General features: G+C 40.2%; 1 protein-coding gene and 1 long non-coding RNA gene across 2 annotated transcripts; both read left to right on the top strand.

Moving 5' to 3' along the window:
- Positions 1 to 57: 57 nt before the first annotated feature.
- On the top strand, positions 58 to 5,161 carry LOC129168806 (uncharacterized). Its single transcript, XR_008566338.1, has 3 exons — positions 58 to 83; positions 388 to 453; positions 4,370 to 5,161. It is a non-coding gene; the product is annotated as an uncharacterized LOC129168806 (long non-coding RNA).
- Positions 5,162 to 5,918: 757 nt separating this feature from the next.
- LOC129168776 (LIM domain kinase 1-like) lies at positions 5,919 to 14,520 on the top strand. The gene is made up of 15 exons (XM_054754433.1): positions 5,919 to 6,407; positions 10,482 to 10,620; positions 10,790 to 10,899; positions 10,976 to 11,140; positions 11,219 to 11,324; positions 11,397 to 11,644; positions 11,714 to 11,903; positions 11,986 to 12,072; positions 12,143 to 12,274; positions 12,343 to 12,402; positions 12,476 to 12,541; positions 13,086 to 13,272; positions 13,395 to 13,450; positions 13,568 to 13,725; positions 13,795 to 14,520. Exons 1-15 carry the CDS (start codon positions 6,364 to 6,366, stop codon positions 14,324 to 14,326), a joined length of 2,280 nt encoding a protein of 759 aa, XP_054610408.1. The 5' UTR covers positions 5,919 to 6,363; the 3' UTR covers positions 14,327 to 14,520.
- Positions 14,521 to 14,932: the final 412 nt, after the last annotated feature.

Genomic DNA, 14,932 nt, shown 5'->3' with positions numbered 1-14,932 from the left:
CATTTCTGAGCAAAAAAAGAATGTATGACATGGCTGTCTTTCCTATTTTTATCTTGTAGGATATATGGGGGCTGGACAAAAATGTAAGATATCCCACTACGTCCACCTTTCATTCAGTAACATTTACACATTATATGGACTACAGTACTGGGACACAACTTCTAAACAATTCATTAATGTTCTTCTGGTTGAAAGAGTACCAAGAAGTTATGTTACAAAAGGCTTGATCAAGTGGTATTATTCAAACAGTACCAAGAGTGGAGAGTGGAAGCTGACTTTAGACGTGCCCCAGTTCTTTTGTCCATATAGTTAGCGGTGCTATTCATACGACCACATCTTGCTGTGGTGAAAGAACCTTAAAAGTTCTTGCTTCCATATGTCCTCCAGCAAGCGCACAGAAGGCGGCCAAGTATGCAGCCATGCAGAGCTTCCTTGGAGCTGGAGCCTACAGAGGTAAGAGTCACACGGACTATATAACTAACTTAATAACTTTATAAAACTATAACTTTATGCTACGCCAATACTGGGGGTGTAAGGGTACACCATAAACATGGTTCAGTTTGTACTAGTGATGTCCCGATACAACTTTTTCACATCCGATACCGATATTGCAGCCTTGAATACCAGCTGATACCAATATCGATCTGATATCAGCACAAATCATACATACAGTACTTCTGTTACTTATTTTGTAGTATGGAATGTTACAAAAGGCTTGATCAAGTGGTATTATTCAAACAGAGAACAATAGTCAGCAACAGTAGGTATGAGAAAAACTGACCCATTCACTTCTTTATGCATCTGGGGTATAGTTTTATAGTCACAATATAGGCATAATATATGTTGGGCTTAATATAGAGAGGTTTGAGCGTTTAAACCTGACATCTCTGACCACCGACAGGGGCTGGCTCTTTTCTGTTACAGCCAATGACTTTTTGCCGCCCTGTGGGAGTTTCTCACGCTTGCTGGACGTTGCTTCAAATGTGTGATGAGTTTGGTCGTATTAAACTTCCCTGGTTCTGTGCCACCACAAGAAACTTGTGCATGGCAAGTTTTACACTCAGCTGTAAGATCTTTTTTCGACTTGAACAAAAAATTCTGCGACACGGCCGACATCACTTCTACTGGTTGCGATTATTTACACTTTTAGCACACACTTATTGTTGTGATCATACTATCTGGCCGCTGCTGGATAGATATACTGGGGCTGAGTCTGGAATTGACTACTACTCGGCAATTTTAGATGCAGGCCGATTTAATTCGATACTTGTCTTTTTTTTGCTGATATCGGCCCTATGTCAAAGTCACGGTCAAGGTCACTGTTCTGTTCATTTTGGGTACAGGAAGGGAAAAAAAAAAATGCAAAATAACAAAACAACAAAGCTGCTTAGCTTTTGTGGAAACAGCTATAATGATTTTTTTTAACTTGAGCAAAAACAACTTTAATCTGCTAGCTCAAATAAAAATAAAATATTTAATTACATGAAATTAGATATAATATGGTACCCTGAAAAAAATCTGGAGTAGCATTTACTTAAAAAAAGCTCAGTAACTTTTTCCACGTAGACAATCTAATAATGCAAGTGTCATTCTCATGTAAACTATACATCATTCTCAAGTAAGCTCTACTTGCTTTTAAGAATGCTTTTAAAAAAACATCTTAAGTAACATTTTCTATCTCTTAGCATATTGCTTTACCTCATAAAACTTCGCTTAAAAATCTGTAGTCATTTTTACTTAACGGTGCTTGCAAATTGTTTACATTTTTTCAAGTAATCCTTACTTGCTTATTAAAAACATCCTACAGACATTTCTTTGTTAAAATAAGCAGTAATCTCTAGCTTTTTTTTTTTTTTTTACTTTCAACCTAGCAGTGCAGCTAATTTATGACCATGTCTGATCTCGTGACGTCTCCTGTACTTCAGAACTACGACTAATCGTTTAAATACTGTGCCGCTCGCAAGTCAGTAGCTCGTTCCTTCGTTGGTTGGTTAGCAGAACCCAATCACGAGTTATAATGGAGCTCTCGAGGAGCTTGTCAAAACATCTGAAATCACAGGACGTCATTACTCAATATAACAGTCTGACTCACTGTCATCTTACAAAGAACGCTAAAATCATCACACAGCAAATTAACACTCAAATAATAATAATAATAATAATAATAATAATAATAATAATAATAATAATAATATAGGCTACAAGACAAGTCCCAAATATGAGTTTAAAATAACAGCTATTTTAACTTTTACCCACAATGCATTACTCCCAGCAGAGCAGTTCACTGGCCAATGGCAGCCATGAGTGCCCAGCAGCCATGCCTGGTGGGCCACCAGAGGGAGCTCATGAGTGCCTCTGACATCACCATATGAACTTTGTAGTAGATTTTACTTGGTATTCTCAAAATGTGTTCTACTGATCCTAGTTAAGTAAATGTTACTAAAGTATCATTATTCATATGTATATAATAAAAACAATATACAACCTTTATTACCTAATACTAAGTAAACACATTAATATTACAAAGATTTTTTTTAAATAAATACATTAACTACAGTTTTCTCACATAGTTTACATGTATAACTAAAGTACCATTTACTGTGCCAAAAAATGTTTTTTTCCAGCGTTTCTTTTTAGGAAAGTGCAACAATGCAGACAAGTGCAACAGTAACAGTTTGAACAGTGTGAAGTCACCAGTGACGGAAGCTAACTAAATGCACAATCCAGGTTTAAGCCCTAAATATGCCTCACACACGACTCCCTACTAAAGAATGACAATGTAAGATGATCGATGAACAGATGGAATTAGAGTCACCGTGTAGCCAGTCACAGCACACAACTATGGTGCGTTCAAGGCCCATGGAACAAAGGGTGAAATCCGCTTGATGAAAAAACATTACCAGTGAAGCATAAAGACGTAACATGTAAATATTGTGGTCTTTCTAACAGTGGTACATGTATGCTGTAAATTTGAACTGTATTATCACATATTTATAAAATCATGACCAACTTAGGGTGAATGACGTGTTTTCTGTGGAAAAAAACTGCCTTTCTGAAAAAAAAATTAATTTAAAACATTTTTTGGACCAAAAAAAATCACACATTTTTACGGCCACGAATTCTAAATTGCAAATGTGTGGGGATCCACCGTATTATTTTATTTTAGTAAAGTAATGTTCCTTATTGGCTGAAGTGCAACATTAACAGTTTCAACCAGTAGTCCTGTTCCTCACCTCTCGAACAATGGTGTAACACTTTCATTTTATCCACTTGTCTTTGTCCGGTTTACATATTTTTCACGGAAGGCCAAGTTTCCCAAACAGGAAACTTTAACGGCAGAAGAGGACTTTCAAGCTCTGGCTTCTCCTTGGCACTACCACTAGCCATGACACCCGCTAGCCACAGGCTGGACTGCATTTTTTTATTTACCGTAAAGCACCGTGTATAAACCGCACCCGTGTATTAATGGCACCCCCATTTTCAGGCTCATGGCGGGGAAAAAAAATTTTTAGTTCATAAATGCTTGCCAACCTTTTCATCTCAAATCAACATGCGTGAAGGTACTAAGCAATTTTAAAAAGAAGAATAAAGGAGAAATCTGAACTTCAGCATCTAGATCTTTAATATTATGGCTAAGCACAGATTAATAATAATAATAATAATAATAAAAAATCAAAATAAAGAAATTTGCAATTTTCAGAGATGTTTTGATATCTTAACTTTCACTGCTTCTCTTTTTCTCTATTATTTTATTGCATTGCTTCAGTGTGGATTTGAATAAACTCCAACATTGTATTGTATTTTACATTGGAAGCTTAGGTTAGCTTCAGTGTTTACAGAGATCGTTTCACTGTGTGAAAATACAGACAGCCGTCAGATAAGTTAGTTGCTTACACAAGCATTTTCATCAACTGTACAGCAGGGGGCGGTAAAGTCAAAGCAACTGTCTGACCCACAGACGGCTATTGTAAAATGGGCTTCTCGTCCATTTCTGCGTCTGGTCACAGAGCTGTCATCGTGTATAAACCGCACCTCGATTTTTTGCTTCTTACCAGTGGAAAAAAAGTGCGGTTTATACACGGTGCTTTACAGTACACACTGCCTGTCGTTCACTCAGTGTGTTCTGTGTGGGAAATTAGTACGGCTCTCCACCAAATCGAATGTTCCGTACCAAAAAATCAGATTACATACACATGTGCCGTTACACACCTAGTCAATACTGTAAACATCAAAATGATTACATCACTGATAAATGAATTCAATGTTTGACACACTGTTTTAAAGTCATTGAACTATAATGTTTGTTTGATAGTAGTGTGTCCACGAGGAGTCTGCCTGTGTGTATTCATAGTGTGCGTTGTGGTTGTAGGCGCTGGCTGTCAGAGTAAATATTGTGGCCGAAGGAGGAAGTGAGAGAGGGGCGGACAGGATGTGACCTCATTGCAACAACAGCGGTGCTAGACTGATTCCATGATCCCAGGCTGTACACGTCCTACCTTGAATTGGAGCCAGAGCTTCAGCACATCATGAAGATGTCATCAGTTTAGAGCCATGGTTCTCATCGTGTTGGCGTCATGATTCCTTCAAGACTTGAGGGATCCTGACATCCATGCTGAGAACCACGGGAATGAAGACTAAACATTTCTTTTTGGAACATGTATGAAGTACTGCTGATACTAGCCTTATACCAACTGGGCTTGGAAGCAATGATGTGCTGAAGACTCGGCCTACATTTGACACTGCTGATGAGGAACAACACACAGTGTGAGATGATAATGTAACATACAAAACACACTAAATGTGAGGTGAAAATATTACCTACTACAACACCACCAGAGGAGCCTCCATCCATGACTGTGTGTATTTGCTGTCTACTGTGCATCACTGTACTAGTCTTTAAATTATACTGACAACTAAGCTTGTTATCTATTTAGTCAAGTGTTACAATTGTGTATTATTTTGTGTTACGCTCTACACAAGTGCATCGTTTGTTTCCTACATTGTTGACGAATGCGTGTTTCATCACAGCGCTGTGTGTGCACTTTTTTTTCGGGAGAAAATGAATCTCATCTTGCACTCAAGTCGTGACTTCATCATGTAGCTGATTTTTAATTTACATATGTGGCCAATGAGCAAAACACTTCCTGATAGTGCTTTTCAATAAAAGAAATGGCTAACAAATATTCTGCGGCTACTACTTTATTTTGCAAGGCTCTCCTAAGACATTGGAGAGAGAAGTCAGTCTGTTATTGTTGACACCAAGGCTGCATTTGCGTTAATTAAATCATTTGTACAGGGGAAATACTGTATGTAGAACATAACATAGTTCCACCACTACAGTCTTAATGTTGGCAAGATACGTATTTGATACCCTGTTGATTTAGTAAGTTTACCCCGCTACAAAGATATGAACAGTCCAGAATTTTTATGGTAGGTTTATTGCAATGGAGTGAGACAGACTGAACCCCCCAAGAAGCGGTGGTGAGAAGGTGAAGGAGCAGCCCAGAATGACTGGGAGGAGCTGGTTAATGATGTCAAGGGAGTAAGAAAAGCATTAGTGAGACACTTTTTAAATAGAAAATGTGTTTTAAATTAGAAAATCAACAGGGGATAAAATACTTATTTTCTCCACACTATACTGTATATTCCAGTGATGGCAATAATATAGCACATTTTTTATATTATCATTATTTTTAAATAGTGTCATAAAAAAAAAAAAAAGATGAAGTGCCGCAAGAATATTCTGTTAAATGTAACGTACTATAAAACACTTTTTTCTGGTAATTGTTAGGACTTGCTTGTGCTATGAGTCTCTCCTATTGTTTGTTGTGTGCGATGAATAGCGCGCATGACAGGAGGCCGGGGGGCGGCGGGTGGAGCATCAGTTGGGGCGTTCATAACACTTTCCTACTGCTGGTGGGAACCTAACTAGTGTAACACACACACACACTTCAATGTGACTTCCTGGAAGAAGCACACAGATGTGACTGCACGTTGATCCTGCACAGGACGACATACTAGGAGTAACAGGACCAAGAAGGAGGAGCTTAAGTTCTATACTGGGACAGGTCCACTTTTTGGCAGCCTAAAGAGGAAGAGCGACCATCTGGTGTGAGTGGGTCAGGGTTTTTTTTTCCCCTCACACGACCACTCCTGCACATTTACAGGAAGTCTTACACACAGAGTGACGTCACAGGACAAGTGACAACTTGTGCTAGCGAGCAGTGGCAGCAGAATATGTGTATGCATGTTTAACACACGTGTGCACGTCCGCATGCGATCATCAAGCTACTGGTGTCTTTTGGGGGATCACCGCTACTGTGAGACGGCACCCCGCCCGCACACTGACGCTGTCGGGGGACCATGTCTCGGCGGGACCAGAGGTTTCGGAGGGGGATGAAAGGACGGTAAGAGACGTCATTCTCTGCTGAGGCGTGCACGTGCAAGTTAGAACCAGAAAAACAAAACAAACAAGCAGCAAACACAGCAAATACCCTCACACTTCCTGGATAGAGGAACAACATCTGTCAACAATATGTTTTTTCTTTTGAATGTACGTGGGACTTAGCCAAACCAGGGACTATTTCACATTGTAAACTCAACTAAATACACCTCCATATGGGATACTGTGCTTAAATTCAAACTACAAATTCAAGCTTTTCCAGCTCCTTACAGTTGCAGTTACCAAAACAAGTATATTTCCAATGATGGTTTGAAACCTATCAATATCATTATTCTTTGCGTTTTTGTAAAATACTTATAGGTCCTTGAGGCAGCGCTATAAAACTAAAGCAGGGGTCACCAACACGGTGCCCATGGGCACCAGGTCGCCCCTAAAAACCACATGAGTCGCCCATCCTGTTCTAAAAATAGCTCAAATAACGTCACTTAACAGTTAGCTGCATCTAATTTTTTTGGTTGCTATTCTTGTTAAATCATACTGGAAATGGCAATATATATTAAAAAACACTTTAAAAATGTTTAATATAAATGAACTCTGACCTAGTATAGTTCTATGGTCAGTAATGTGTGCATGACCAAAACGTAGCGTTTGTGGAGATCGTACGGACATGGTGGAAACAAGCTAGCGGGCCCAGTGAAAATGCAGAGATGACTGACCTCCAAAAAGATGGCAGAAAAAAGAAAAAAAAACATAATTTTCCCGATAAATGGGAGGTAGAGTTTTGTTGGGTTTTTTTACGGCTCAATGTGGAGAGACATTTCACGTGTCACACAAGCTACAATGCTAACTACCCACAGAGAAGCTCACTATGAGCAGAAAGAGCCCGCGAGTTAAAGGCAGCTTTGTGCAAAACAGCACTCTTTTTTCACAAGACCGGTTAAAAACTCCCAAAAAGCAATCGAAGCCTCATTTAAAGCTAGACAACTTTTGATTAAGAAAAAGAAGGCCTTTTCAGACGGGGAGGTTGTCAAAGAAGCAATGATGCTAATTGCCATCATTTGAAAATATTCAATTTGAAAAACACTTTCACTTAGAGAAAATATAGAAATAAAGTGTTGCATATTGATATTTATCGGTTTATTTCCTTATTAAATAATTGTTGATATTTATAATAATATTTATAAATATTAATAACAACAAAAGGTTAAAAGGTAAATTGAGCAAATTGTCTATTTTAGAAGTGTGTATCAAACTGGTGGCCCTTCGCATTAATCAGTACCCAAGAAGTACTCGCTTTCAAAAAGCTTGGTGACCCCTGAAATAAAGTTCATCCATCCATCTTCTATGCCGCTTATTCTCACTAGGGGTGGGTATGCTGGAGCCTAACAACTAATGCTCAGTTGATCTTTTTACTTTAGTCCTTCTTGCTTATTTTTGTGGCAGATTTAATTCTTACATCTCCTATCATTCCCTGAATTTCGAAAGGAGGGAGAACAACAGAAGCAACGTCAACGCGCCCAAACCACATTGCATTAACAAGGCCAGGCAATTTGTAGAGCACAATTCGTACACATGGTAATTCAAAGTGCTTTTCAGAAAAGAAGGGTAAAATCACTTCATAAAATAATTCCACAAAACACAAAATCATCCTAAAATCATTACATAAACTTCCATAAAACAAAAAATGTATTAAAAAGTGAAGAGTGCAGTTAAAATACTTTGATTTGTCAAATGTACAGTTGAATAGAAGTGTTTTCAGCCTGGATTTGAACATTGCCAAAGTTGAGGATTGTCACGCATCTTCTGGCAGACTGTTCCAGATTTTGGCAGCATAAAACTGAAACGCAGCCTCACCGCGTTTAGTCCTGACTCTGGGCACCCGGAAGAGACCCCTCCCTGAGCTTCTCAGAGCCCAAAATGGTTCATGTGGCTCTCACATGTCAGAGATGTGCTTTAGCACAAGACCATGACAACACTTGTACACAGCAACAACTAGCCATACTGATAATAACAATTAGCATTAGTCACAGACGAATGAATAAAGTGCTTCTATGTTGTTTTAGCACTCATTGTGCTAGTGTGACCTTAAAGGTTCAGACCGGAAGAGGAAACATGGAGTTGTCCAGGAAGTCACCTCCCACGCTGCTTGTGCTGCTGCACAAATAAGCAACAACTCTTTCATGTACTGTTCTAAAGTCTGCTCACAGATACTGTACAGGCTAATTAATGCTTTGTGACAACTATCAATGTGTGACTACATGTTCAGTTTGTTATATTCAAGATTTTAGTTTGAGCCCTCTAGACATGAACTAACCCCTATAGTCACCTGTACACTTGTATTACCCAATATTGTACAAATAATAAGAATAAATAAGCCATTTATGACATAAATAGGACTAATGCTCATGTGTGCTGCTATAAATGTGTTCCCTAGGGGAGCTGAGTGGCGGATGGTTAGGGAGTGACGTCGGGCATTCAGAGTTGAATTTTAGCTTGGTATGGGTTATGCCCGCAACAGTAGCCTGTGTTTTTATTAGGGATTTTTAGTAGGGATTATTGTGCCTGCAATAAAAGCCAGTTATTCCGGCGATCAAATCTGATGTGTGTATCTCATTACAGTAACATTACTGACACCTCGTGACCAGTGTAGAATACTACATGTCATTCACAGCATCTTTGAATGCGCCTTCTAGATGTATTATTTATGTATTTTAGTTCATTTGGCCATTTTTATGCATGGAAATGCTTAATTTAGACAGATAATGCGCAGAATGTGCAAAATTTGTTTCAATGTGCATATTTTTTTTACTAATAATAGGCCTTATTCAACCACATCAAACAGCATGATTTATTAATTCCTATATTTTTCAAAAAACATGATAAAGTAAAATTGCAAAATTCAAACCGTGAAGTGGCGACGGACGACTGTACAGCATGTATTAAGTATCAAGTATATTTAAGTATCAAGTACAAAGGCCTTCTTTGTCTACAAAAAGGTAGTCTGATACAAGTGAATCACATGCTGAGCAATGATGTCACATCGTGATCATGACACCACTCATAATATTTGTATTATTCATATTTACAATTATTTATGAGTGAGTATTTTTAGTCACTCATATGACTCGTGGTTCATCATGACTATGTTACTTGGTCAGAACACCATCAACAGGCAAACAAATCAATAGGCACCTTGTTGACAAAGACAGAGTGCAGTATGAACAATATATTGCTCATCGTGGTCCGAATCACAAGAAGCTGGAGCCTATCCCAGCTTGGGGTGGGATCGATTCTTAGATGCATCGTGATGCCGACATTGACGATTATTAATCGATTCATAAATGTCAATAATCGATGCTGACGGAACAAAAAAGCGGAACAAAAAGATGGAAAAGCGGAAGTGTCACACGGACAGTTTACGGTGGTGTACCTGAGTGATTTTAGTTTGAATTCAGAAGTCTATTATTTATTTGTGAATAATTTTTTTATGTTGGTTACTCAGAATATGCTGAAGTTTGTTAATTTTATACATGCTGCTACTGGTGCACTTTACTTTTCCTGCTGGTTCTGTGCAATAGGAAATATGTTGGTATATGTAACCTTCATTGTGGATCATTACAAATATGCTTTGTTTTAGTAGTACATAGTGAGTAAAAAGAAATTACATATAGGAAAAATTATGCATGAAAAAACTGACAAACTATCGGTCACAAAAAAAAAGGTGCATCGAGATGCGGCGATAATTGTTTTATCATCGCATCACAGGCCTCTGGATCATAATCGCATTGAATCGTGAGGTGGCCAGAGATTCCCACCGCTAATCCAAGCTGACTTCGGGCAAATGGAGGTCTTACACCTTGGCCTGGTCACCTGCCACCAATCACAGGGCACATATAGACAACCATTCACACTCCCACTCACACCATCACTGTTTAGAGTCAAATCTATGTGTTTTGAGACTTGGGGATGGTGTAGCAACAACATGTAAACTCCACAGAGTAGCAAGCCTCCAAACAAAGTCAACTTTCATTTTCTTTCTGACTGGCACGCTGCATACTTCCTTCCCTCTGGTGTGCAGGTGCTGGGACTGTGGGTGCATCCTGTCTCAATGGTACTACGAAAGAGACGGACAACTCTACTGCAAGAAGCACTACTGGGAACATTATGGAGAACACTGTCACGGATGCAAGGAGACGCTTGCCACAGGACTCGTGATGGTAATGGGATCAATTTCAATTTCATGTCAAATCAGAGGGTATGCTTACAACGTTGCATTGGAAGGCCTTGATGAAAGAAAGCACATAAAGAACCGCCCAGAGTCTACTGCCAACAGTGCAGTCCACCTGTAAAAAACATTGAGTTGACATTGTTAACATTTGCTAACAGGTCGCTGGAGAGCAAAAATACCACCCTGAATGCTTCACCTGTATAAAGTGTCAAATGTTTATTGGAGATGGAGACACCTACACACTTGTAGAACGTTCTAAACTCTTTTGGTAAGTCAGCTGATGTCAGTGTCCTATCAACAGGTTATTTAGTGTCTTATTGGCCCGTATTGGCATGGTCTTGCAGTGGCCATTGTTTCTGTCAGGATGCAGCGACATTACCATCATCACCCATCAAGAGTCCCCACATGGTGGCGCTGGTGTCACTTCCTCCACAAAAAGGCGGCCATCGAGGGCTGACCGTCGCCACTGATGTCAGCCAGGAGACTGGCCCTCTCGTTACTGTGACGGCGTGAGTCACAAACCAATAATAAAACATTGGCTTACTTAATTTCAATATTATTTGCCATCCTTCTTCATCCTCCCTCAGGCTAGACTCAGAAGTCCTCGGCACTGATCTGCTGTCCTCTGTCCACATTGGGGACCACATCCTGGAGGTCAATGGCATCTCCGTCCACAGTGTTTGCCCTAACGAGGTTAATAGAATTATTGATCCATTAATAATTAATCGGGCAAATGAAGCCAACCTAAGGTCATCCTTTCTTTAGGTAAACCATGTGATCCAGGACACTAGCAAACCACTACAGCTTACAGTTGAACACAATCCGCAGTCCATGAAGTCAACCAAAGTTCAGGAAGACGTCGACTTTATCCAAGAAAAACTGGCTTCGATACACACACTCCCAAAACTGGAGGAGGAGCCTGGATCAGGGGTGGAGACATATGAATCAATCAAAATGAGTCTCCCCTCACCCCAGCACCATGGAACCATGGGAATGCGATCCAGACACATCTTGTAATGTTGGTTCTGGAATAGCTTTGATTTCTGACCATCTTCCTAGCTAAGTTTGCTTTCTTCACTCAGGCGGAGCTGTAGTATTGAAAAGTGCTCCTTGTTGCCTGGAGCACTGACACTCCTATCCCAAAAGAGGGACATGGTTCGCTCTGAGTCTCTGCGCACTAATGCCGGGGATCGAACTCACCGCATTTTCAGGCCGTCAGACCTCATCCACGGAGAGGTGCTTGGCAGGGGCTTCTTCGGACAGGCTGTCAAGGTAGCGCCAGTGTTTAACGGTCATAACATTGCTGATTTTATTTGTATTCAACATGCACTGTGACCTTCATGGCGCTGTCAAGGTGACACATCAGGAGACAGGAGAAGTGATGGTGATGAAAGAGTTGATACGTTTTGATGAAGAGACACAGAAGACCTTCTTGAAGGAGGTACTGACAAGGTTCTTATTCAATGTGTGAAGAGAGCTGGAGATGAATGTTTGATCATGCTTGTCTTCAGGTGAAGGTGATGCGCTGTCTGGACCATCCTAACGTTCTCAAGTTCATTGGACTCTTTTACAAAGACAAGCGGATACACTTGGTCTCAGAGTACATCCAGGGAGGAACGCTCAGAAAGGCCATCACCAAGATGGTAGAGTAAAAAAATTAAGGGATCGGTGCAATCATTGTTCATGTGTCAGATCCGTCCTGTTGTTTTAGGACAAGAATTTCTCATGGAGTGTAAGAGTGAGTTATGCCAAGGACATTGCAGCTGGAATGGTGAGTCTTTGGCGTCCATGAAAAATCAGACAAATCACAACTTGTAACATATTTAACACATCTCCTCTTTTAGGCATATTTACACTCTATGAATGTCATCCACCGAGATTTAAACTCACACAACTGCCTGGTCAAAGAGGTAAAAATTTACATTTACAGTGGTACCCCGGTTTTCGTACGCCACAGTTACGCCTAAGAAACTACTCATTCATTTCATTTATTAAACAGGAAAATTCAAAGCAAAAGATGTGTTACAATTAATGCGGCCTGACTCAGTAAAAAACTGGTCTGCAGCAGGTGCCTGTTCTGTAGCACAAAAAAGAAAAATCACAATGTCAACAAGACATACAAAAGATAAACACCACTCCTACATCACATCCACACAGAGGTCTCTCCGGGACCAAGTCTATTTGCTCATGTATCACTCCACGGAATGGAGTGACCAAACAGAGAATCCCCCATTGCCCCCAGCTCTGTTGCCCCTCTATGATGTCATCACCGGTTGACCCTTTTGTTCTTTGTTTACACGCTTACACCACAAGTGTCTGCTTTTTTATTGAGTATGGCTGCAAAATAACCCATCATGAAGCCAAAGAAAATTGCAAGAGCGAAGGTTTGGGATCAGTTTCCAATTATACAAAAATCTTTCTAGCCATCTAAAAAAACACTGGCTTCCTGTTTAGAATCAGTCTGTAGTGGTGGCAGATTTTGGGCTTGCCCGTTTGGTGATGGATGAGAAGAACCGGAGAAGAACATCTTGTCTGGAACAACCTCCAAAGGGGATGTTGTCAGAGCTCCGTAAACCTGACCGTAGGAAGCGCTACACGGTGGTGGGGAACCCCTACTGGATGGCCCCCGAAATGATCCGTGGTGAGAGCGCACACACTCAATATAATATCTTAACATGCTTAACATCACATTGTGTGGGTTGTAAATTCACAATTGAAAGCTCCACAATTAGCCATTATGGTAAGCTAGTTGACTTCTTTCAGGGAAAAGCTACGATGAACGAGTGGACGTCTTTTCCTTTGGAATCATGATCTGTGAGGTAGGAAAGTCCTTCTCGGCATCTGTGTGATGGCTAAAGATGTTTACATGGACACCGAGGCTGGAGGTTCACTACGCGGTTAAATAACAAATGGCATTTTATCAACTGAATTTTTAGATCATAGGCAGAGTGAGCGCCGACCCGGACTACCTTCCACGGAATAAAGATTTTGGGCTGAATGTTGCTGCTTTTATTGAGCATTACCAGCCTGCCGAGTGCCCTTTGACCTTCCTGCCATTGGCCGCCCTCTGCTGTGACCTGGATGCTGATAAGCGGTATGAGCTCAAATATTCACCAATATTCACATTTTAACATTGTAACGCCCTGTCTTTGAACTCTTCCAGCCCTGCCTTTTCAAAGTTGGAGGAATGGCTTGAGAACTTACTGATGCACATCGACATCGGCCTGCCTCTTCTCTCAGAGTTAGGGCAGCTCTGCAGAACCTTCTGGAAGAACCACAACCAGAACACAGTACTTCACTGCCACGGCGAAAACCATTCTCCACCTCAAGAGAGGTCCAGTCCCATACATACTTCTCCAAGCAATGCAAACAACCACAATGAGACACATTACCTTCCTCAAAACCAGGAACAAACTAGCACTTCTCCTGACCAGGTGGACAGTGGCCACATCCACTTGAGCGAAGCATATCAAGACGAAAAAGCAGACGCTAGCCAGATGTGCTGCTTATCTGCAAACAGCTTATCAGTGTTGGACACTTGTGAAAACAGTGGACATGACCCCTCAGGACAAAACCAACTCATACTCCCACAACCCCCAAAGACCAACAGCGCGCCTCCAGGACTGTCCAGCAAGCCCAGAAGGATCTGCAAAGTGTTGTGGAACACAACCATAGAGGACGACTCTTTGCTATGACTGCTTCATCTTTGAGGAACAAAACAACTAAGTTCAAACTAGTGAGAGAGAACTGAACATAACATGAGGCTCAGGACAACCAAAAACTTATGATCTGTATTAATAAATATTAAATATTTCAACCTAAAAGTATTTGAATCATCATAAGAACTGCATGTATTGCATTTGCCAAACAACAATAAATAATTTCATAAAACGAGACAGATGTAAGTGAATCAAACATTTTTGCCCTCCTCACGTTCAAAGTCAAGCCTTCAATGCTAAGATAAGTTAGCTCAGTGTAAAACTCACCTTTGTGTCCCTCAGCTTGTCTTTGCTGTACGCCCTTCCAAGAAATAAATAAATAGGAATCACTTCTTTAACATAATAAATTAAAGACAAAAATGCTAAGTCATGACATATGGACCTCACAATGTCGATTTTTAGGGCTACCTAACATTTTCTTGTGCATTAATTAAATGTAATAACGTGTTAATTGTATGATTAACACCTTAATACACGTACTATATCCAACATTATATTAATATAAATCAAACATGACGGTATGTAATGGACAGCATCGTTAGTCTTGTTTAACCGAGCTAACGCTAGCTGCGACCTTAACTA

This window comes from Dunckerocampus dactyliophorus, chromosome 16 (assembly GCF_027744805.1).
Source record: "Dunckerocampus dactyliophorus isolate RoL2022-P2 chromosome 16, RoL_Ddac_1.1, whole genome shotgun sequence".
Taxonomy (NCBI): domain Eukaryota; kingdom Metazoa; phylum Chordata; class Actinopteri; order Syngnathiformes; family Syngnathidae; genus Dunckerocampus; species Dunckerocampus dactyliophorus.
Note: the sequence above shows the minus strand (reverse complement) of the source record. Positions and strands in the feature narration are given on the sequence as shown.

Bases quoted from the DNA above. Each gene is read 5' to 3' on its own strand.
- LOC129168776 (XM_054754433.1), top strand. From the start codon at position 6,364: ATGTCTCGGCGGGACCAGAGGTTTCGGAGGGGGATGAAAGGACG. The intron at 11,645-11,713 runs GTAATGTTGGTT...TTCTTCACTCAG, and splicing joins ATGCGATCCAGACACATCTT to GCGGAGCTGTAGTATTGAAA. The intron at 11,904-11,985 runs GTAGCGCCAGTG...GGCGCTGTCAAG, and splicing joins TCTTCGGACAGGCTGTCAAG to GTGACACATCAGGAGACAGG.